The sequence below is a fragment of the Schistocerca nitens genome, chromosome 3, assembly GCF_023898315.1.
Source record: "Schistocerca nitens isolate TAMUIC-IGC-003100 chromosome 3, iqSchNite1.1, whole genome shotgun sequence".
NCBI classification, from domain to species: Eukaryota; Metazoa; Arthropoda; class Insecta; order Orthoptera; family Acrididae; genus Schistocerca; species Schistocerca nitens.
The window spans coordinates 913,197,897-913,221,106 of NC_064616.1; the positions used below are offsets into that span (position 1 = coordinate 913,197,897).

Below are 23,210 nucleotides of genomic sequence, written 5' to 3' on the forward strand. Positions count from 1 at the left end.
TGTCCAATACACTCAAATTTCTGCACTACAACATCATCACCATAGGGCTTCAGTCCTTGAACATGTTTGAAACTTTTAGAATCACCGTCACCAAGGTAATTAACATATCGCACTTTATCACACGCCTCAGAACGCTGGAATATACTGGCAACACCAGCCACTTCCATTCCTCCACTACTGCCACTATAGTTAGCTTTGCAATTATTTTCATGTGTACCTTTATATTTTTGTGGACATCTACAATACTTTGATATTACTGCTACATCTAAAACTTTCCCTGTATACGTACTGGTCGCAGATACTACACCATGAAGAGATGTGTGTCCCCGTTTATGCCAGGTACCATCGAACGCTGCAGTCAAATCTCTGTTACCATTATTTTCCATTACTGCCTCTTCCACAGCGTTCTTAATAGATTCTATACAGACATGTTCTACTTTAGACCCTATTAATTTATTATAGGTCGTAAACTTGGTTGGGGGATTTGGAAGATTCATGATGCCACAGAAAATTGCACCTGCAGTAGCACCCTTACCAACTGAACGCAAGGAATAAACAAATCTAATGTTGTGTTCGTAGATTTTGCTACCATTTTCTTCAGTTGCAGTTACTGCAACACTGTTCCAAAAGGTGGTCATGTATGAACACTTATCACATTTCAGTTGTATTTCACTAGCAAGTCCTACGTGCTTTATTATGGAGAGTTCCAGACCAACTTCACTACAATGAATACATCTTACACAGTTTGAAAAAATTCCTTTGAGAACCGACATATCAAATATTTCATTCACATCTGATTCGCCCATAAAACATTCATAGTTTTCACTCATTGAACCAAGCTTCTTCTGTGAAGTATTTTCTTTCCCACTTTGACTGCTATGGGCAGGTGTACTTGAGAGGTTAGGTTCACTCACTTGGTTATCGTCTTTATTGTTTACAGTAATAACACATACCTTTGGCTTTCCAACATTTCTCCTTTTCTTAAAAGCCTTCAGAGGATTTCTAATAACTTTACTTTTACTCATTATTATACTTCAACAAAACAGAGACTCAAGAAACAGAATTAATTACGAATATTTTCGAGATAACGACAGAGTAAATAAACATGAAACAATCGACAATCACACCAGCGATATATATTGAATCATCACAGGTTAGCCACAACACATACTTTATCTCACATCACTAAAATGTACCTGATGAACACGGACGTTAATAATAACACCATTTGACAGCAGTTTAACAGCGCCACAGTGGGTCACGCCCATGTAGAACACATTTCAAAAAAAATTTAAAAATAGTTGTAGTCTTCGGAATTGAATAAATTATATATCTATTAAAAGGTAATAGTCTGCAGATTCAGAAAACGCAAAAAAGTAAAAATTGAACTTTTCATGATTTTGAGCCTTTCCGGAGCCCCTTAACAGTGAAGTTACAACACATTTCAGTTCGGCCTACAAGACATAATAGGCCACAGACATTACAATCTGCAACCTGAGCATCTCACCCTTGATGCAGCTGAGCATCCATGGGGACTTCCGTAACAGTGACCATTTTCCTATCACTCTCTTCTTTCTCAAACCAGTGACAATGGCATATGCACTACACTGGCTGCTTCGGAAAGCCAACTGTGAAGCTTTCACTTTGAAAGCAACTTTTGAAGCCAATGAAAAGAAGGATATCAAAGGAGTTCTACAAGATCCTATTGACACAATTATACATGCTGTGGAAGCAGTGATATCCTTGTCTTCAGACCCTCCCCACTGGAAATCAATGCCATGGTGGTCATAAGAAATAAATGTGACTATCAGAGAGTGTAGGAGGCCACTGCAGTAACACACAGTAACACAAGCACCATCCTTCTATGGGACATTGAAAAAGATTCAAGGGATGTCAGTGAAAGCATAGTTTTTATTAAAAAGGAGAAAGTGGGGGTGTTGGGAACAGTATGTATCATCTGTGTGAGGCACACCCTCTCATTGCAAGTATGAACTAAACTCCACTCCATTTGCAGCCTACAGCCGTCCACAGTAGTTCCTTGCATCTCCTTCAACGTTGACATCTGTACTGATCCCTTGGTTACTGATAAATGTCACTATTCATGAACCATAAAACCTGGTGGAGTGAAACTCCTTATCCTTCCTTGTGCAAGGCCTCGAATCATACAATGTTCAATTTAGTGAATGGAAGCTCCACAGTGTTGTAGCAGAGTGTCAAGACACAGCCCATGAACCTAACAAAATCAACAATGAAATGCTTGAACACTTTATCAATGACAACATAAAACATATCCTCAGGGTTTTTAATCATATTTGAAAAGAAGGGAAATCTCCCTCTCATTGGTGGGAGAGAATTATTTCTATACTGAAATCAGGAAATGAGACACACATTTTGACTAATTACCAACTAAATGGGCTGTGTAAAATGTTTGAAAGAATGCTCAACTGATGGCTGTGTTGATGCCTGGAAGCCAGGAAAAAAAAAAAAATCTAAATTTGAATGCAGCTCTCAGGTGATCAGTCCAGACCAATGGATGTGCCTGAAACCTGACGTGTGCAATGTGTTCCCACATAACCGATAACTGGTGTTGTTTGATCTGCAGAAGGCATACAATATCATCTGATATTATCACATCCTGTCCACACTGCACGAGTTGGGTTTCTGAGTTTGCCTACCCATCGTTATACAGAATTTCCTATCCCTCCCACTGTTCCTGGTCAGCATAAGTTCAAGTCTCACTGACCAATATGTAAACGAAAAGCTGCCCCCATCCTTCTTCCTACTAGAGAAGCATAACTCTCTGTTACTTTGTAATCAGTGTCATAGCAACTGCCATGGGACCCACAGTCTCCCTGTCTTGTGTGTGGACACTCTTTTCTTGAATCACAACTCTGTCAATATGCCCCCACAGAGTGCTATCTTTGGGGAGCCATACAGAAAGTGAAAAACTGGGCCCTGAATCATGGGTATCAGTTTTCTTCCATGAAAACTTGTGTCATTCACTTTTGTCAACTCAGTGCTGTGCTTCCTCACCCAAAACTTTGCCTTGGTAACCAGTTACTTGAAGTTGTTCAAAATTTCAAATTTTTAGATCTTTTGTTTGATAAGTTAACAAGATTACCAGATGTATGCCAGCTAAAGGCACATTGCATGAGGAAACTTAATACACTCAGATTTCTCTGCAACACCTTCCGTGAAGCAGACTACACATTTCTGCAATTCGACAAAGCTTTGATTTTGTCCCACCTGGACTATGGATGTGTTGCCTATGGGTCAGCAGCACCATCAGTACAGTACTTGTTAGATCTGTCCACCACAGTGATGGTTGGCAACTCGAGTCTCCCTTACAGCCCTCACAGACAATTTCCTGGTGGAAGATGGTATCCCCCCCACTGAGGATCAGACACCAATAGCTCTATGCAAACTATGTGATCACTGTATCAGATGCCCGCCTGTACAAGTTATTTTACTCTGTTTCACAACCAGCAGTTCCAACTGTTCATGCCGAAGAGTAGATGCCTATCCATTTTGGGGGACCAAGATGCCAGACACAGCCATTCTGCCAGGTGGCCTTTGCTGTGGCTAGATGGTGCCTGTTGTGAAAGCTCTTGCTTGGAGTAAGTGGCATCATGGCAGAATTTGCCATCATGAAACAATCAGTGTCCTGTTTGTCCCAGCAGTATCTCGCAATAGATAGCAGTTTAGTGCTAATTGTTATGAATAAGACAATAAATTAGACACTGACACATTCATCATTCATTTTAGGGATGATTTGCTTCCAGGAAAGGTCAAAATTGTGTTACTGCTGTTATGTGGAGTTGTACTTCCCACCCACCCCTCCCCAATGTGATGCTTTACATGCCAGTGCTCTGGGCACCCTCTGTTTAGTGTACATACGATCTGATTTGTGGAGACCGTGGCCAGCCATTTCATGCTTCACTGCATTGCCACCTACCTGTGTCAGATGTGGGGATGCCACGCTGCCCAATCCCCGAAGTGTGCTGACTACCTCAACAAATGCAGAATGTAGGAACTGAAGGTCACAGATCATCTCTCACATTTTGAAGCTCAAAAAAAATACCATCATTGGTATCCAGCCTCAATGATACTGACTTTTGCCACTACTGTGGCCAGGTAATCGGTAGTATCTGGCATATTTACTCCTTCAACACAAATAAACCTGACCAGGGGTGATAGGCCTCCCATCTGATGGTTGCTGTCGTACCATCAGTGGAAGTCTCATACTCACACCCAAATGGAGAAGCAGCTTCATCCTCCACTGTCCATTGGTGAATGAGCTCCCTCTCCAAACACCTCGGATAAAAGGCCCAGTACCAGCCAGGACTGAAGCAGCGTTAGGCTGTGGGTCCCAGTGCTACCTGCTCTTCTTCTGTTCCTACACCCACAGCAGACAAGCCCTTCGAGGGATTACTACTGACAAAAGTTATGAAAGAGAAGGAGAAGAAGAAGAAATCTCAGTGTAAGGTTACTCCAGTGACCCCAGGCGCACCAGATCCCCCGATTCTTTCGAACTCTGAACTGATGTTATTTGGTGTTTTCCACCACCACTGGTGACAGTGATCCCGGGGCGTGACCTGTTCTCCCTTTCTGCTTTGTGTCTAACCTGGACATTCCCAACCTCCAGTGGAATTGCAGTGGATATTAATGTCACCTGCCAGAACTACAGCTAATGTCATCTTGATCTGTGATTTGTATAGCTCTCAAACACCCAATTCACTGATGACTGTTCCCCAACTCTTAAAGTTTGCTGTGCATTCTGTTGGAACTGTACTGGAACTGAGAGAGCATCTGGAGGATTTGTGCATTGTTTCGTCCCGATGTCATCAGTGAGTGGATACCCCTCTGTACCATGTTGGAAGCAATAGCTGTAAGAGTGCAAAAGTTCCCCAGCAATCTTCATATGTAGCATTTATTTACCTCCTGGCAGGGGATATACTTATCTGGAAGTGACCACCTTAATTCACAAACTCCCTCCACCTTCCCTTTTTACCTACTTGAGGATTTCATTGTGCACCATCCCCTGAGGGTAAATACCACTTTGTCTGGTAGTGGCCTTCTGATTGACCAGCTGCTTTCTGATCCTGAGCAATGTCTCCTCAATTATGGTATTCCTACCCACTTCAGTGCCACCATGTCACGTTTTCAGCTGTCGATGTTAAGATCTAATTCCCCAGTCTTGTGGCACCACTCCGGTCCTCGCAACACAACAATCTTTGTGGCAGAGGCTGATGATCCTGTCACTCCCCTGTGTGCACCTGATGGATCAATTACCATTTTGGGCTCTTCAAAGAGCCACCTGGCAGGTTGTACACCTCTGCTGTCACATTTGCCCCGCCCCCCCCCCCCCCCCCCCCCCCCCCCCCCCCGCCTGTCAGATTTGGTCGAGGTTACGGGAGACATCGTAGACGAGATAACCTGTGCCGCTGTGGAGCTGTGGAGCTGCTGTTCCCCTTTCTACTGTGCCCCTCTACCGGTGACCAGTCCCATGGCAGAGTAAACACATTTGCAACAGTGGTTCAGGATTGCTGAAGGGTCCTAAAATGTCTCAAGCAACATTCTTCAAACAGCATCCTCCTCACTTTTAAGCTGCTTTGCACTGAGTCTCACTGCCAAATTAAATCTGGTAAGATGGAATGCTGGGAGCAGTACATTGCCTTGGGAATGTGTGCCACTTCGTTGCAGGTGTTGGCCAAGCTCCTTAGTCTTCCAAGCTGCCAGCAGTACCTTTTCTCTTCTTTCAGGGTTGTATTTTTGCTGATGCATCCTTCCTTGGTGAACACCTTGTGACCCACTTTGTTACATTGTCAGTGTCCTCTTCTTTGGAATGCATAAATGATAAGTTGAAGAAATCTTCGTATTCCCCGCCCAATCATACGGAAGTTCGTAATGAACCTATCAATAAACCTGCTGCAGGCTCTGGAATCATTACATGATACAGTCTCACGCCCTGATGAAATTCATCGCCAGGTGATCCAACATATAAATGTTACTCAAAGGGTCCATCTACTCAGGGTCTTCAATAGTATTTGCTTAGAAGGTGTTTTCGTTTCCCAATGATGAGATTGTATCATCATCATCCCAGTCTTTAATTCGGACAAGAACCTAATATTCATGAACAGCTACCAACTGATTAGCCTTACCAACGTACTGTGCAAATTGCTTGAAATAATGCTAGCCTGATCATTATGCTGGGTTCTTGAGTCATGGAGCTTTCTGGCACCCTATCAGTGTGTCTCCTGGGAGGTATGATCAACAACTGACTATCTAGTTAGTTTAGAAACGGCAATCAGATATGCTTTTTCTGAAACCCGACATGTCATAGCAGTCTTTTTTGACCTATGTAAGGAGTACAACACTGCTTGATGCTGTCACGTTTTACTCACCCTCTATGACCGAGGCTTTTGAAGATCATTACTGATTTGTTTTGTCAGTTTTCAGTTATAATTGGTGCATAAATGGGTCCAAGAGAATGACATTCTACAAGGATCTATGCTAGCTGTTGCGGTCGTCCTCACTGATTAGTCCGTTACCCCACAAACACACTCCCCCCGCTCAACTAGTTCCATTTCTGTATGGCAAGTCTACAGCTACAGCTATACTCTGCCAGCCACCTTATTATGCCAGCCACCTTAGAACAGTGTGTGGCGAAGAGTACCTTGTGTACCAGTGTCATTTCCCCCTTTTCCTGTTCCAGTCATATAAGGTTCGACAGAGAATGGTTGCTGGTAAGCGTCTGTGTGGGCTTCAATCCCTCTGATTTTATCTTCATGTTTTTTGGTGAGGTATACACCGAAGGAAGTAATACACTGTTTGATTCTTCAAGAAACATAAATTTTCAGAACTTTAACAGTAGACTATACCCTGTTTCAGAACACCTCTCTTGCAATGTCTGCCACTATTGTTGGCTGAAGATCTCCATGAGGCTTTTGTAGTTACTAAATGAACCTGTAACAAAACATGCAGATATTTATTGGCTCTTCTCTATTTCCTCTACCTGGTACAGATTCCAGACTGATGAGCAGTCTTTAAGTATTGGTTGAATGGGTGTTTTGTAAGCTGCTTACTACAGTGTTGATGGAGGATCCTGAGGATTCTACCAATGAATCTCAGTCTGGCATCTGCCTAAACTATGACTGTCCTGTAAACACTCCCTTGCAAGGCCTAGGTTAGAATAGGCTCGTGGTAACTCCTACATGTCGTAAGATGCAACTAAGGTGGTATTCCCTTTAGGCAGGCTCTCATGTTGACAACATAGCTGTGATTAGCACTTTCTTTTAATTTAATTCTGTCATAACTACCACAAGGTATTGCTCATATAATATACGGTTTTTCGGCCCTTCATGACTTTACCCTTCCCTTTTTTTCTAAATTGTACAGCAGTATAGACCACCTGAGAAAGACACGCTGTCCGCATTGGATGAAGATTTTTGCACACCTTAACCATGTGAACTAAAATATGCACCACAAATCCAACAAGGTTGCCATCCTGACATGGAGGTCGTTATGCGCCTTTGGCAGTGCAGAGAGTGTACTACTGATGTCTGATCAGTAAACTACCTGTGGAAGCTTTGGAACAGGTGCTGCCACTCTTTCCTGGGCCCCCAGGACTCCAGGCCATGAGCATTGTGCCAGGTGACCATTGCTGAAAGTGGTTTGCGTGCATGGGGAGAACCTCTTGTCAGAGAGAGTGACATCAGAGTAGATGGCCCCCAAATGAAATATATCAAACTTATGGAAACAAATGACCCTGCCATCTTAGCAGATGGAGCTAGCAGCTATAATTCAGAAAGTAATTATGGCACAGACACCCATTATACTTTGCGGAACATCTGGAGGACAGGTTTGCAGAAGTAATGATAAACTGGGGGCCCAGTCACTATCAGTCCACATAAAAGCCTCAGTATGACTTAAGACATCATATTCCATAGAGATTCAGAGTGATGACAAATAATGTGCCAACCTAAAATGAGTAGTTGTCAATTTTGTGTATTGTATCCAGAGAGCTCCAGAGGACAATCAGATAGATATGGGTGCTTTTATACCTACTTTTGAAGGAACCATCCTACTCCAAAAGGTTAAGGTAACACTATGCAGATGTGCTATTTAACCTTAGGTTCCTCCGACTATGAAATGTTTTCAGTGCTTGCATTTTGGACACATGTCCTCCTGATCCACTGCTGAATCTGCTTGTGACAGTTGTGGAAGAGCACTGCACAAAGATATACCCAAGAGTGTTAATTGTGCAGGACAGCATTCTCCTGTTCGCCAACTTGCTCTGTACTCAAGGAAGGAAGGAAGGAAGGAAAATATGAGTATAAAACATTCAGTGACTATCCTTCTTGATGATGAGAATTAAATGTGAACAGCTCCATCCGTTCAACATAGCAATTAAGTTTGCAAACACCATATCTAATCTCCCATCCAAAAAAGTGGTCAGTGTCTACCTATATCTTCTCTTTGTGGCCGTAGCCGTATAATAAGTCAGGCTACTCATCTCCAATTGAAGATACCAACCACTTCAGCTTCCAAACTCATGGCAACAACAGATGCCTCCACACATGTGCAGCTGGAGAAATCTCAACGTCCTCTGATGTCAGTACATAGGGGGACACCGACTGAGGTACCCTTCCAAAAGAGAGCAGGTCTGTGGCCCAATGCTAGCTGACAGTGATAGAAAAAGCTTCAGGTGTTGGTCACAGAATGGCCCAGTTGTCATCATCTTCAGAATTAGAAACTGAAAAAGAAAGAAAAAGAAAAGAAAAACAGAGTCTGATCTGGCACTGCTCAGATCCAAACCCTCCTTGAAATCAGATAAGCCCATATGTTTTACACAATCCTCACAGGAAGTATAGAAACAACCAGTAAAATGACCTACATGCCTTTTCTTCCTCATTGTCTTCAATTCCCTTTTTTAACATTACTTCAGTGGAAATGGAATAGTCAGTATCGGCACCTAGCAGACCTTTGTAACTTATGACAGTAACAGTACCAAGATCCCCCAGCTCTCAAATTTCTTACCAAGAGAAGGCAAGCTTGTGGAACAACAATTACCCCCACCTGTTATGTTGTTATGGGATTTTAGTGTTCAGAAACATTAATGGGGTAGTACCACTAAGAACAGTAGAGGGCAACTGCAAGAAAGACTACTCTGTGTGAACTCTGCTTGCTAAACATAGGACCTGCAACATATTTTACCATTGCCCATGGTACTTGCTCAACAGTAGATATCCCAGTTTGCAGTCCAATACTTACCACTGCAACACAATAGGATGTTCACAAATACCTCTGTGAGAGTGACAGTCTCCCAATTATAGTATCCCTACCAGACCAAAGAAATAATGAATTTGTACTGTGCTAGTTTCTTAGAACCACTAACTGACAGGTCTACACCTTCAAGGTGCTGACTGACATTGAGCAGGAGGAAGCAATCGATGATGTGGTATGAGATGCTACTGCTACTATGGTGCGCACTGCGGATGCAACAATCCACTTATCTTTGGACCCTCCCCAATGGAAACCTTTACCATGGTGCTCTTAAGAAGTAGCTTAAGGCATTACAGAACATAGAGGAAATATTCAACATCATAAACATCACCTGTCAGTGGATGATTCATTTTATTTAAATGAGTCCAGTTGAGATCACAGTTTGTAATTAAAAAAATGTTAAAATAAATGTTGGAAACAATGTGGGTCTTCTATGAGGGTTCATACCCTATTCTCTTTAATATAGGCTAAATTCTGCCACATTTGTGGTTGTTGTTTGCCAGCAAGAATCTCAAGCATCTCTATTAGTAGAGACTTTAATACCAACCCCATGGCCTCACATATAGCAAAACCTCAAGCAGCACACTGCTGGAGTGTCTGTGCCTAGCAGTTACTGTACTGCCTTTGCAAATCACTAACACTTGGCAGAGCACAGCAATTTATTCTTCCTCTCTCGATACCTACCAACTTCTAACGTCCTCTAAATGAAAGGTATAGCACATTTATTTTATGTGGGATACTCTCTTATGGCCTGACAAAATACATAATCAAAGACTACAGCACATCAGTAATAGCAGTAATAAAAGTATGCTAGAGATTTTTAGTTGAATATAGGAGGAGGATAATTGCTTCTCATTGGTCTCCATCTTGAAACCACGAAAAGAAGCAGCAAACGTAGATAATTACAGACCAATTTTTCTGACAGTCAGCTCAGGTTAATTATTGGGAAGAGTGTTTAATAAATGACTGTTGGTGTTGGAAATCTGATGAGCTGCTTTCTCAATTCCATTATAGTTTCCAAAAAACTGTCCACTGCTGACCATCTGTCCCAAGAATTTGTGATCCATGGTGCCTTAACACAGCCTGACAACTGATCACTGTATTCTTTGACCTACAAAATGTGTATGACACAACGCGGCTCTTCAGCATTTTATCCACACTGTGTAAGTGTGTTTTCTTGGGCTGCCTGCCAATTTTTTCCAGTGAAAACTTTTTATCTCGTAGACTGTTTCGTATCCAACTGGGTACAACCCTTAATACTTATGACTGTGGGACCCTGTTCCCTGGAATGTGTTAACTACTGAGTGCTACCATCTTTGTGATGTAACTGAAAGTCTCTCAGATATTGCGTTGGTTATTACTGCTTATATTGCAGCTGTAAATCATTGCACACTATGGAATGCCATACAGAAGTTGCATGACTGGGCTAATGATCGTGTGTATCATTCCTCATAAGCAAAATCCTGTGTAATACAATTCTGTAGACTCAGGTTTGTACAGCCCCACCCTGTGCCTAACTTAGGAGATCATCTGCTACAAATAGTTGAATTCCACTATTTAGATCTTACAACAGACTGACAAGTTACCATGCCAACTAAAGACGAACTTGACGAGGAAACCTAATGCTCTATTGCCTCAGCAACACCTCCAGGAGAATGGAATGGACTTCGGATGCATGTCTTACGGTTTAGCATTACCATCTATACATCAGTTATTTCACCCTGTACACAATAGTGATGGAGTAAGACTAGCAATTGGAGCCTCTTGTGCAAATGCAGTTGACAGTCTCCATGTAGAAGTGGTCATCTAACAACTGCTGGCAACTACTGTCAGTTATGCAATCACGATAAACCAGAGGTCTGAACAACCTTGTTATCCTACTCTTTTTCCAACCTCGAAGTATGCAACAACTTGTGAATCATCTCTGAACAGGCAGACCTGCTGACATGCAACTTTGAGGACCTCTTGACTGGTACCAGTAAACTTATCGTTTCATTCAAACTCAAATTTCTCAGCATGCCGTGTAAACAAAACCACATCATGATCTCCTGTGTGGTATGTCCTCTGGCCAGTAGTATGAATTTCGTATGGTTTCAAGGGAAACCATAATGCCACCAACAACCCATGCATATTCTACATCATCCTTAATGATTATTCATGTTTTGGAATTTGGAATTGTGCACAAAGACAGGTCAACAGTCATGTTGGCTATGCCTAGATGAACATGCGCAGCCATGAGCAACACTCACTACCAAATACATGCAGCATATACATGACAGATCTCACTGCTATGTATCAAGAGATCTATAACACTTCAGAACTCTTCCAACCCAGTACTTTCTCACATGCAGTCCCTGAGTGGTCTGCAGGCAATACAACTATACTACTCACCAAAGATACTGATTTCTTAATGTCCATAATCTACTCTTAAGACACACACAGTGCTGGAACCTCCACAACTTTCCTTTAGACACTCAGTGACATGGGCCCACCAGGCAGTTGACTCTATGACAGGCTGGCTAAGGAGCCAAAACAATGGTTATATCTGGGAACTTTGAGCACTGACCTAAGGGCACATTTGCAACACCGTGTTATGAAGTCATGGCAAGAGAGATAACAAACTACCACAAACTCCATCAAACTGCAAGCATTCAAAGAATACTAGGGAGTGGTAACGTCACTCCAAGCCTCTCAAAAAGAAGCCATAATCTTATGGTGCTTACGCTCAGACATTCATCTTATTACTTTTTGGATCCTCCCCAAGGTACCTGTGGAGTGTGTTTGGTGTTGTCCATATCCTTGTAGTGTGTGTGTCTGATGTGTAATGCAGTCCGAGGCAGTATATGACGCTGAAGTATTTTGTGATGGTATCCTTGTATAAAATCTTCTTGGTGTTCAGACCACATCAAATGGTAGTTAAACTCAAGCTTTCAAGGATTAATACCACCAGGAGATGACTCTTCTTTTATGATGGTGTTCAAGCTTGTCAGTGGTTGGGTGACATCTCTTGGAATTCCAACTTCTGTTGATGGTGACATCACATGGAGAGTGGAATTCACATAAACAAATGCAGGAAACTGATTATGTTGCAGTATTTGTTCTCCAATGTAACTGGTTAGGCAAGTATCCACACATATTTTAAATTAAAATCTAGCTTGTCATGATTCCAGCCTAAACTTTTATGTTGAAGATATTGTTGTGTGCAGAGGACACAGATTCATCTTTCTGTAGAGTGAAGTGGTCTAAGGGTTGAGAAAGGGGGAGAGGCAGACAGCAAGGGAATGGGGTAGGAATTTGGCACCAGTATCCTCCCTCTTTTGCAGGCAGTGTAAATAGTGTGTGATACATAGTAGAATGGGGAAATTGGAACAGAATAACTGTGTGGATTACGGTGGCCCTTATTTTACAGACCTGAAATTTTATCTGTGCTACTCTTATTTTGGTTCTATTACTAAAAAAAAAAATAGTTGTTTGCAATTTGGGCACAGTAGGAAAAGGGGTAACACTTAGCCCCTAAATTCGCTAAAAAAATCTTGTAAAAATGTTGTTTATTTTTTATCCAGAAATACTGTATAGAAGTATTTGATTTTTATAACTTTATTACGTTCAAATGTAATATTAATATCATGGTATAAAATTTTGCAGTACAAACTATAGACAGTACTGTGTACAACATTTCTTAGGGAAATGATGTGAGGAAACCACATTTTCTTTTAAAAATTCATATTTTTTATATAGTCTCTTTTGTGTCCTGAAAATTTAAGGCAATACTCGGCTACAATCTGAAACATGTTTCTTGTTTTTTAATGTAGTCCTGCATGAGCTTGATGCCTCTCTGACAGAACATTTCCAACTTTCAGTTTATTAACTAGGTGTCAGCCAGTGACGAAAACTTCATTTATGTACCATTGTGAAGCAACTGTCTTAAAGAACCCATCAGATGAGTCAAAAAAGTAAAAAATAATCATCTTCAATAGGAAGTAACTGTTCAGTCCTATTATTGATCATTTCTGTGATTTGATTGATTCTTGTGTGAGCATTTTCTAATATTTCCATCTGTTAGTTCGATCTCACAATTCACTGTATTGGCTATTTTCATTTATGAAATTAGGTAAGGAATACCAAGGCAGTGGGCTGAGGAGACAGATACCATTGATGGTATTTCAGTTTGTGTAAAGCAACGTGAGAGATTTCACAGTTGACCACGTGACATTAATAAAGTTTTGAAGGACTGCTGAAATTCAAACATGGTGCTTTGGTTGCAAAGGAGCCACAGAACCTGACACACTTCAAATTCATCATGGGAGGTAATGAGCAATTAACAGTGTTTGTCATCAACTTTGCATGACGTATAGCTCCTGCAACATGGAAAGATATTTGGAGAAATATTTTGGCACAGTTAATTCACACGCTTCCAAATTTCAAATGAAAATAATTAATGCAGATGGCAGTAAGCTTCCAGTTATTTCACACAAGTAATTGCTTGAGCAACTACATTTTCTCCTGTAAATGAGATGAAGATATTATAGTTTCTGCAGCTGCTGTCTCCTCTGGAAAAGGACCATAGTTCTTAAGGAACAGCTCAGTTCTCTGTTCAGTCTCCACCTGGCTCAAGGTCACTGGCCTTTTAGTTAGAGAGACTTAAGTAAATGAGCTGCTTATGTTTAGTAATGAACGAATTTGCTGTCAAAAAAAATTTTTTTTTAATTTTATTTTTTATATGGATTTTCAAACTGAAAGTGCAGAGGTGCCTATTTTCATTATCTTACTGAGCCTAAATTTCACACAGTTTATTTTTATGTGGAATAGAATCAGTTGTGGTGGTAGCTTAAGAAAACTGATCAAACACTTTTAAAAAAATGATAGATAAGAGCCACCCTAGTGTGAATGTAGATTAACAGAGTTTCTGAGGTGGTTTTCTGGCAGAGTGGGAGGGGAGACATATGACAGGGCCATGGTGGCATGGATTGCTGAAATGGTTGTACTGCTGCACAATATTTATTCATTGTTCTGAACTGCTGATGTGTTGCATTATTGTATCTACACTCCTGGAAATGGAAAAAAGAACACATTGACACCAGTGTGTCAGACCCACCATACTTGCTCCGGACACTGCGAGAGGGCTGTACAAGCAATGATCACACGCACGGCACAGCGGACACACCAGGAACCGCGGTGTTGGCCGTCGGATGGCGCTAGCTGCGCAGCATTTGTGCACCGCCGCCGTCAGTGTCAGCCAGTTTGCCGTGGCATACGGAGCTCCATCGCAGTCTTTAACACTGGTAGCATGCCGCGACAGCGTGGACGTGAACCGTATGTGCAGTTGACGGACTTTGAGCAAGGGCGTATAGTGGGCATGCGGGAGGCCGGGTGGACGTACCGCCGAATTGCTCAACACGTGGGGCGTGAGATCTCCACAGTACATCGATGTTGTCGCCAGTGGTCGGCGGAAGGTGCACGTGCCCGTCGACCTGGGACCGGACCGCAGCGACGCACGGATGCACGCCAAGACCGTAGGATCCTACGCAGTGCCGTAGGGGACCGCACCGCCACTTCCCAGCAAATTAGGGACACTGTTGCTCCTGGGGTATCGGCGAGGACCATTCGCAACCGTCTCCATGAAGCTGGGCTACGGTCCCGCACACCGTTAGGCCGTCTTCCGCTCACGCCCCAACATCGTGCAGCCCGCCTCCAGTGGTGTCGCGACAGGCGTGAATGGAGGGATGAATGGAGACGTGTCGTCTTCAGCGATGAGAGTCGCTTCTGCCTTGGTGCCAATGATGGTCGTATGCATGTTTGGCGCCGTGCAGGTGAGCACCACAATCAGGACTGCATACGACCGAGGCACACAGGGCCAACACCCGGCATCATGGTGTGGGGAGCGATCTCCTACACTGGCCGTACACCACTGGTGATCGTCGAGGGGACACTGAATAGTGCACGGTACATCCAAACCGTCATCGAACCCATTGTTCTACCATTCCTAGACCGGCAAGGGAACTTGCTGTTCCAACAGGACAATGCACGTCCGCATGTATCCCGTGCCACCCAACGTGCTCTAGAAGGTGTAAGTCAACTACCCTGGCCAGCAAGATCTCCGGATCTGTCCCCCATTGAGCATGTTCGGGACTGGATGAAGTGTCGTCTCACGCGGTCTGCACGTCCAGCACGAACGCTGGTCCAACTGAGGCGCCAGGTGGAAATGGCATGGCAAGCCGTTCCACAGGACTACATCCAGCATCTCTACGATCGTCTCCATGGGAGAATAGCAGCCTGCATTGCTGCGAAAGGTGGATATACACTGTACTAGTGCCGACATTGTGCATGCTCTGTTGCCTGTGTCTATGTGCCTGTGGTTCTGTCAGTGTGATCATGTGATGTATCTGACCCCAGGAATGTGTCAATAAAGTTTCCCCTTCCTGGGACAATGAATTCACGGTGTTCTTATTTCAATTTCCAGGAGTGTATTAGAGCTGTGGGCTTCATTTCTGTATTGATTAGGCATATTTTCATATGGATTAATTCAGCCTTCATATGTACAGTTTTGAGTGTTTAATTGTGGTATTAGTTGTCTCCTTTATTATGCTACACTTCTGTATTATTGTCTGACATGGGATGTCTTCATTTTTAATCTTTGTTCCCATATTGCAGCTTGTACTTCCCTTAGCTCTTTTCATCCATTTTTTTCCTCAAGTTCCTCTACATCCTAGTTATGTATCTGTACGAGTTTTGCAAGATGATCATATCAACTGCCCATACAACTGTACGTAACTGTTCATACCTTCTCAGCTTCTCTAGGTAGAGCATTGAGCTTGCATGCAGGCAACACATTTAGCTTATTCTGTTCCGTCAGTGAATTCTGAGTCAGACGAAATTGCTGACTTATGTTCCTGTTATGTTATGCACACAAATAATCCTTGTCTATAGAACCTTCACACCCCACCATACAGTCCCATAAAAGCTGGAGCTTTGATTAAAGTGTGTGTCAAGTCTTGCTGTCACTCACCATTCTTTGCAGTTTGTCACCATTCTCACCAGATTATTCTGCCAGTTTTCGCTAGTCATACTCTGTCAATGTCATTGGCTTTTGGTATCATTTTCTTTCTCTTTAGGTCCCTGGGTATAATTTCTCTGTGGTTATTAATTTATCCTTCATATTCATAGAGTGCTGGAGTTCAAATATAGATCATGATGGGCAGGTTAATTGAACACAGTTTCAATACTTCATTCTATTGATAAAAATTTTAATAACTGTGGTTGGCAGTCGGCCTTCGTGCTTCCTAACATACTTTCTCCCTGCCAGTTTGAATGATTTGGTTATACAGGAAATTTCGGAAGTGATGGTCAATAGTTCACACTTGGAAAGTACAGGCCAAAAGTAGCTAAAAAGCTCCAATAAACATGGTCCGCAAACCAACCATTGCCAAGGTATCCCATTAATTTGAGTTGGAAACAACTTTAATACCTCTGGATACCGTGGTATTTATGTTGGTATCTCAAGGTTTGGGATTGACTATCTTTTCATTTACACACACCACCACTTCCCTTTCTCCCTCTGTGCATTGTGCCATACTGGCCTCATAGTGACTTACGAACATGAAGGCACCATTGGCAGAGGTTACACCAATGAAGGGTACACTGACATCCACTTCATGTATGGCAGTGTCCTCGAGGCTGCACAAATGTATGAAGGAGCTTTTCCTCTCTGCAGGTGTATATTTAGCTGGTTACATCACCATCTTAGAGAAACGGGGTATTTCGCATACCACGTACAAGAAGGTCGACCCAGATCCATAACGCCCAATGTTGAGGAAAAGGTGTTGCGCATTGTACACGAACATCGGAATACTTCAACCAGAGGATTGCTACCCAAGAGCGTGTCCTGAGCCATAGCAGTATGTGGCAGATTTTACATCAGCGAGTACTCTATCTAGATCATCTCCAGTGAGAGCAAGCCCCCAACATTGCAGACTTATCTCCTAGAGAGAATTTCTGCCAATGGGTGCAACAACAGTGTACCCTGAATTCCCTGTGTTTGTTAGCAGTAGTCTGTTCACAGATGAGGCTGGATTTACCTGTGACGGTATTTTTAACTACCATAATGGCCACATTTGGGGCATTTCAGTCCTAATGCAACACACGTATCATGACATCTGATGTACATGATGATGTCCCACTGAACCAATGTCTGAACATGTGTTTCATGCATGACAGTGTTCCAGCACATTCTCACTTATGAGTACGCTGGCTTCTAACTCGGATGTTTGGTCAACATTGGATAGGTAGAGGAGGGCCTGTGCCACGGCCTCCAAGGTCTCCAAATTTAAATCCCATGGATTTATGTGTGTAGGGTCATGTCAAAAGCCTGGTCTATGCTACCAAGATAAACTCTCTTGAGGAATTATGTTTGTGGATTGAAGCAGCCATCCAGCATTTACAGAATTTCCCAGGACCGCCTGAGAGAATTCGCAACTCATTTAAGAGACGAGTTCAATGTTGCATTCAGACACATGGACAACATATCGAATGCCTACTTGAACATTTAGAGATGCCATGTGTTCCTAGATACTGATGAACCGCAATAGAAAATGTGTTGTATCTCGACAGCAGTTGATTTGTGGACCCATGTTTCTTGGAGTTTTTTAGCTACTTTTAACCTGTACTTCCCATGTGTGAATTATTGACCATCAGTTCTGCTACACCCATTATTGCATTGCAAGTTATATGTTTCAAACTAACTGTATTGCATGGCTCTATTGTCACTTGTTAACCACTAATCTGTCTAATTTCAGGTGGTGATGGAGCCGGAAGAAAAATAGCTGCAGTCCTAGAATCTTGGTCAAGCAGTTTGAGAGATAAAAATATGGTAGTAATGTCAACACAGTATCACAGTGAATTACATTTACAGTTTGAAGATGTCTGTATCCTTTACATTTTACTTAAATTTTATAGTATTTTTAAGTTTATAGTGTTCTTATATGACATTGCACACCCACCTCTTGTTATATAGTTTAATTTTCTGTATACATGGGATGCAGTTTAATACTGATGAAGGATGAAATAAGAAATTGTGTTGTTGTTGATGACGATGATGACGACGACGATGATGATGACGACGACGATGATGATGATGATGATGATGATATCACAATATAGTCTCAACCTGATTGCATTTGGTCCAGCAAAATTCAACATTTTTATTGCTTCTCTCCAAACCATTTTACAATTATATACACTGATCAGCCTGAACATAATGACCACCTATCTAATAGCCAGTATGTCTAGCTTTGGCATGACTAATAGCGGCAACATGTCACAACATGGAAGCAACGAGATCTTGGTAGGTTGCCGGAGGGAGTTGGCACTGCATCTCCACACAAGTCACCCAATTCCTCTAAATTCCAGGGAGGGGAGTGATGGGCTCTGACTCCACATTCAATCAAATCCCAAATGTGTTCAGTCAGGTTCAGATCTGGCGAGTTGGGGACCCAGCATATCAATTAGAACTTGCCACTGTGTTCATCAGACCACTCCATCGCACTCCTAGCCTTGTGATGTGGTGCATTATCTTGTTGAAAATTGCCACTGTTGTTGGGAAACACGATGGTCATGAAGGGGTGTATGTGATTTGCAGCCAATGTATGATACTCCTTGGCTGTCATGCTTCCTTGCACAAGCTCCACCAAACCTATAGATTCCCATGTGAATGTTCCCCAGCGTATAATGGAGGTGCCAGCAGCTTGTGTCCATCCCACAGTTCAGGAGTCAGGAAGCTGTTACCCTGGAAGATGACGGATTGGCACCTTCCTATCGGCATGATGATGAAGGTATCAGGAGTCACCAGATCTTGCAGTGCTCTGCCACTGTACCAACATCCAGTGCCAGTGGTCATGGTCCCATTTCTGTCATAGTTGCTGATGCTGTGGTGTTAACATTGGCACATGAATGGGTCATTGGCTGTGTAGGCCCATTTTTAAGTGTTTCCAGTGCACTGTGTGTTCAGATACACTTGTACTCTGCCCATCATTAAAGTCTGATGTTAATTCTGCCACAGTTCACTACCTGTCCTGTTTTACCAGTCTACCCAGCCTACAACGTCCGACCTCTATAATGAGGGATGGCCGCCCAACCCCTACAATGTCTGGGCATGGTTTCACCACATGTTAAAGACACCCACCACAGCACTCCTCCAACACCCGAAAAGTCATGCAGTTTCTGAAATGCTCATGCCGAGCCTCCAAGCCATCACAATTGGCTCTTCGTCAAACTCTGATAGATCCCGCACCTTCCTCATTCTACGCACGGACAGCACCCTCACTGATACTACATGCACTGTGTGTGTGTCTGGCTAGCAGTCATTGCCCACTAGATGATGATGCTGCTATCGCCTGGACGGGTTTATATTAATAGTAGGTCAGTGATCATAATGTTCTGGCTTGTCAGTGTATGAGACACATTAAATTACATGGCTCTTGATCTAGGGACTATGGTACAAGGAGGCATATTCCAGTGCAAGAACAAATATTTGCATGCTAATTTCTGTCATTTCTGCTGCTAATCAGTTTTGTTCCTGGGTTGTTGTTGTTGTTGTGTCAGTACATTTTGTGTAGTCACATCGTAATAATGGCAAAAACCTTTGTATTAGGTCTCAGTTTTTCCACATTTGGTTTTGAAATGACCGCTCTTAAATGTTTTTGTTCTGGTATTAAAAAATTAAGCTCCCTCTGTAGACTAATCATATTTATAAGCAGTACTTACTTCCAGGTAATGTGCACTTATCAAATGAGATGTCTACCATGCCAACACTATCACAAATCTTAATGTGTAGTATTACGGGCCACTTTATTTTGCCTTGTGCCAGCTGGAAAAATTATGTCTATCTTACCAGTGGTAAGAACATACAGTCATTCAAAGGAATATTTAACACATTATTTTTCACGACTTTAAGCAGTTAGTCCAACAGCCCACTTGCAAGGGAAATATTTCATACCTTCTGGCTACATAAAGACTGTTATCTGAGAGGAGGGGATTAACAACTGCAACAGTGTTACAGCAGAGATGGGAGAGGCAAAAAGTTGACCAGAAATGCTAAGAAATTTAGGTTCCAGTAGGATCCACAGCCACTACAAATTGCCGAAATGTTAGCATTGTACCACATTGGCTGCCACTGGATGGATTAAAATGTTTCTTTATTTTATTTTTATTGCTGTGCAGTTTTGTCTATAAAGCCATATAACCTATTGAAGTAGGCATACTTGGGTTAGTTCCAAGCACTCTTCCAATTGCACAATCGTAAAAACATTGTTGAGTGAACTTTGCAGTTACAGACATGACAAGTTGGCAAACTGTGAAGTCTGACCAATCCCTTATTTTGATGATTATGTTGTTTGATAAGCGCTAGGACTCGAATCTAAGTATGTTCATTCATTTTAATAGATTATACTATACTAACATTTGAGAAGTCTTCATAGCAGAAAATGTGGGGAAAAAAATAGATATCTAATGTATCCAGCAGCAGCCAGTGCGGCAGAATGACGTTATTTGGGTAGAACTAGGATAGTGGTGGTATTTGATAAAACTGTTTGTGTCCTTCATTTTATCCCCCCAGGGGGCCCACAGTCCTTTTGTGGGTACATGTGTGACGTGCACAGGGCCCCGAGCTATTGCAGCCTCCTTTCCTTTCCTTTGAAGACTGCATTACCATCCCCGTTCCTCTTCCTCCCTCTCCTTGCTCCTTTGTCCCTGCCCCCTCTTTTCCCTCTTAGTGTACTTCTTTATGTTGACCTGGTTATCCTCCTGCCTTTGTTTTGGTCTGTGCTATTGTTTAGTTTGCTGTTTCCATCTCCTTTTCAGCATTTTTGCTCCCCTTGGGGTTTGACCTCCATTTCCAAAAATTTTCCGTTCAGTGTGAGCCATTTGGGGATGAACTCCCTACCTAGCTTTCATGGTGCAGGATCCTCTCCCCCTCCCCTTTCCCTTTGCACCCTGGCCCCACTCCTGCTAGGTCACCAGCATGGTAGCCAGTCCATGTGGCGGGGCTGTTAAGTACCCACTTGGCTGAGGCCCCTGAAACCACAGGGATCACACTGCTAGTACCTGAGCTGTTAACGCCTCGTGTATGCCCAGGAGTCGATGCTCATTGTTTTGGGGTACCAGAACTCCCGGCAATGACCCCTGTGCCAGATGGCCCTTGTTGTGGCTGGGTGGCGCCCACGGGGTGAGCCCCTGATCGGAGTGGGTGGTACTAGGGCGGGCGCCTTGCGCATCAAGCGACAAAAGCTTCACCATCCTGGCCATTCTGTGGCCGTCTCTAAGATTGGTAGCAAACATGACACTCCTTCTTCTGATCCTTTGGCCTTCCCCTCCCTGGCCACCCCGTGGGAGGAGGGGGCAAGCTCGCCAGCTTGGGTTGAAACCTTTCTGTCAGTACCTGGTTTGTAACAGGACGGATGGTTGTAGTTTTGCCACGACAAAGCCTTTTTTTTTCGTGGAGACGATTGAAGATAAGTATGGTGAAATTGAATTGATGAGTAAAATGTGGTCTGGTGCTTTGCTCATCAAGACATCTTCTGCTGCCCAATCTCACGCCCTGTGTGCTTGTGACCATCTCGGTGACGTCCCAGTCTCCGTCACGCCCCACCAATCTTTGAACTCAGTACATGGCATTATTTTCCCTGAGGAGCTCTGTGCTAACCTCCAGCAGCAAGGGGTTCGTTTTATCGCCATGTGCAGCGAGGCCCTCCAAACAATCACATCTCTATGGGCACCTTTATCCTGGCCTTTGAGGGGGATGTCCTCCCAGAGAAGGTCAAGGTAATGGTGTATCGGTGTGATGTAAAACCTTATATTCCACCACCGATGAGATGTTTTAAGTGCTTAAGGTTTGAACACATGTATTCCTGCTGCACCACTGATCCCCTCTGTGGTGACTGCGGGTGCCCCCTCCATGAGGGGAGTGCCTGTGCTCCTCCGCCAATGTGTGTAAATTGTAATGGACATCATTCTCCACGCTTGCCTACGTGCCTGGTGTTTGTGAAAGAAAGAAGGATTCAAGAGTACAAAACCTTAGATCGGCTCATCTACACTGAGGCTCGTCAAAAATATGACCGGCTCCATCCCGTCTATGGCCTCTACTTTTGCTTCAGTTATGTCCATTCACTCTCCTACCCCCTCCTCTTCCCAGCCCCACCCCATTTGCCTCATGCCTTGAGCCTCCTCCCCCTCCTCCTCTTCCCCCCGCCCCTCCCACTCCCCCTCACTTTCAGTACCCATACCCACCCCTTCGGGTGCTGCTCCGCCTCCCCTGCCGGAGAAGTGCTGCCCTCATTTGGTGGCCGCTTGTACTGGAGCTCCCTCCCAGGACACCTCTTCCTGACACCCCCCTGAAAGGCGATCTACTGCTCCACATTCGCAGTGTGAATCGCAGATGGTGGGCACCAAGGTTGCCCGGTGTAATTCCGTGCCTGCCCTCGCTGAAGACTGCCCTTCTCTTCCTTCACGAGAGAAGAAGCAGAAACGCAGGAACAAGGGTAAGGCCCCTCTGGTACCCCCTACGGTGCGGCCTTCCCCTCCTACAGTCAATGAACCAACAGAGTCTGACCCCACCTATATGGATATTACCCCATCCTTATCGATGACTGATACCGACTAGGTGGCGTGACCGCCTCCGGTCCAATCGCTTCCACTTTGGACTCCGGCTTGAGAATCCTCCAGTGGAATTGCAGTGGATATTTGCGTCACCTTCCAGAGTTGCAGCCCCTTCTTTCCTTCTACTCTGCCACTTGTATTGCGCTCCAGGAGACCCATTTTGTCAATTCTTACTCACCGACCCTTCGTGGGTTCCATGCTTTCTGTCAGAACCGAATTGCCCCCTTTGTGGGCTTCTGGTGGTGTTTGCACCTTGGTCCGCAAGGACATTGTTAGTA

General features: G+C 43.5%; 1 protein-coding gene across 2 annotated transcripts in view; it reads left to right on the top strand.

The window, feature by feature from the left end:
- Positions 1 to 23,210, top strand: part of LOC126248972 (UBX domain-containing protein 4-like) — a 145,198-nt gene that overhangs the window by 55,078 nt on the left and 66,910 nt on the right. Inside the window, exons 1-2 of one of the 2 annotated variants that reach the window (XM_049950526.1) lie at positions 13,409 to 13,592; positions 18,078 to 18,206. In XM_049950526.1, coding sequence (XP_049806483.1) covers positions 13,586 to 13,592; positions 18,078 to 18,206 — 136 coding nt within the window. In that variant the 5' untranslated portion in view covers positions 13,409 to 13,585. Of the gene's footprint in view, positions 1 to 13,408; positions 13,593 to 18,077; positions 18,207 to 23,210 lie in introns of those variants that run through there. The other variant, XM_049950525.1, reaches the window with a different exon arrangement.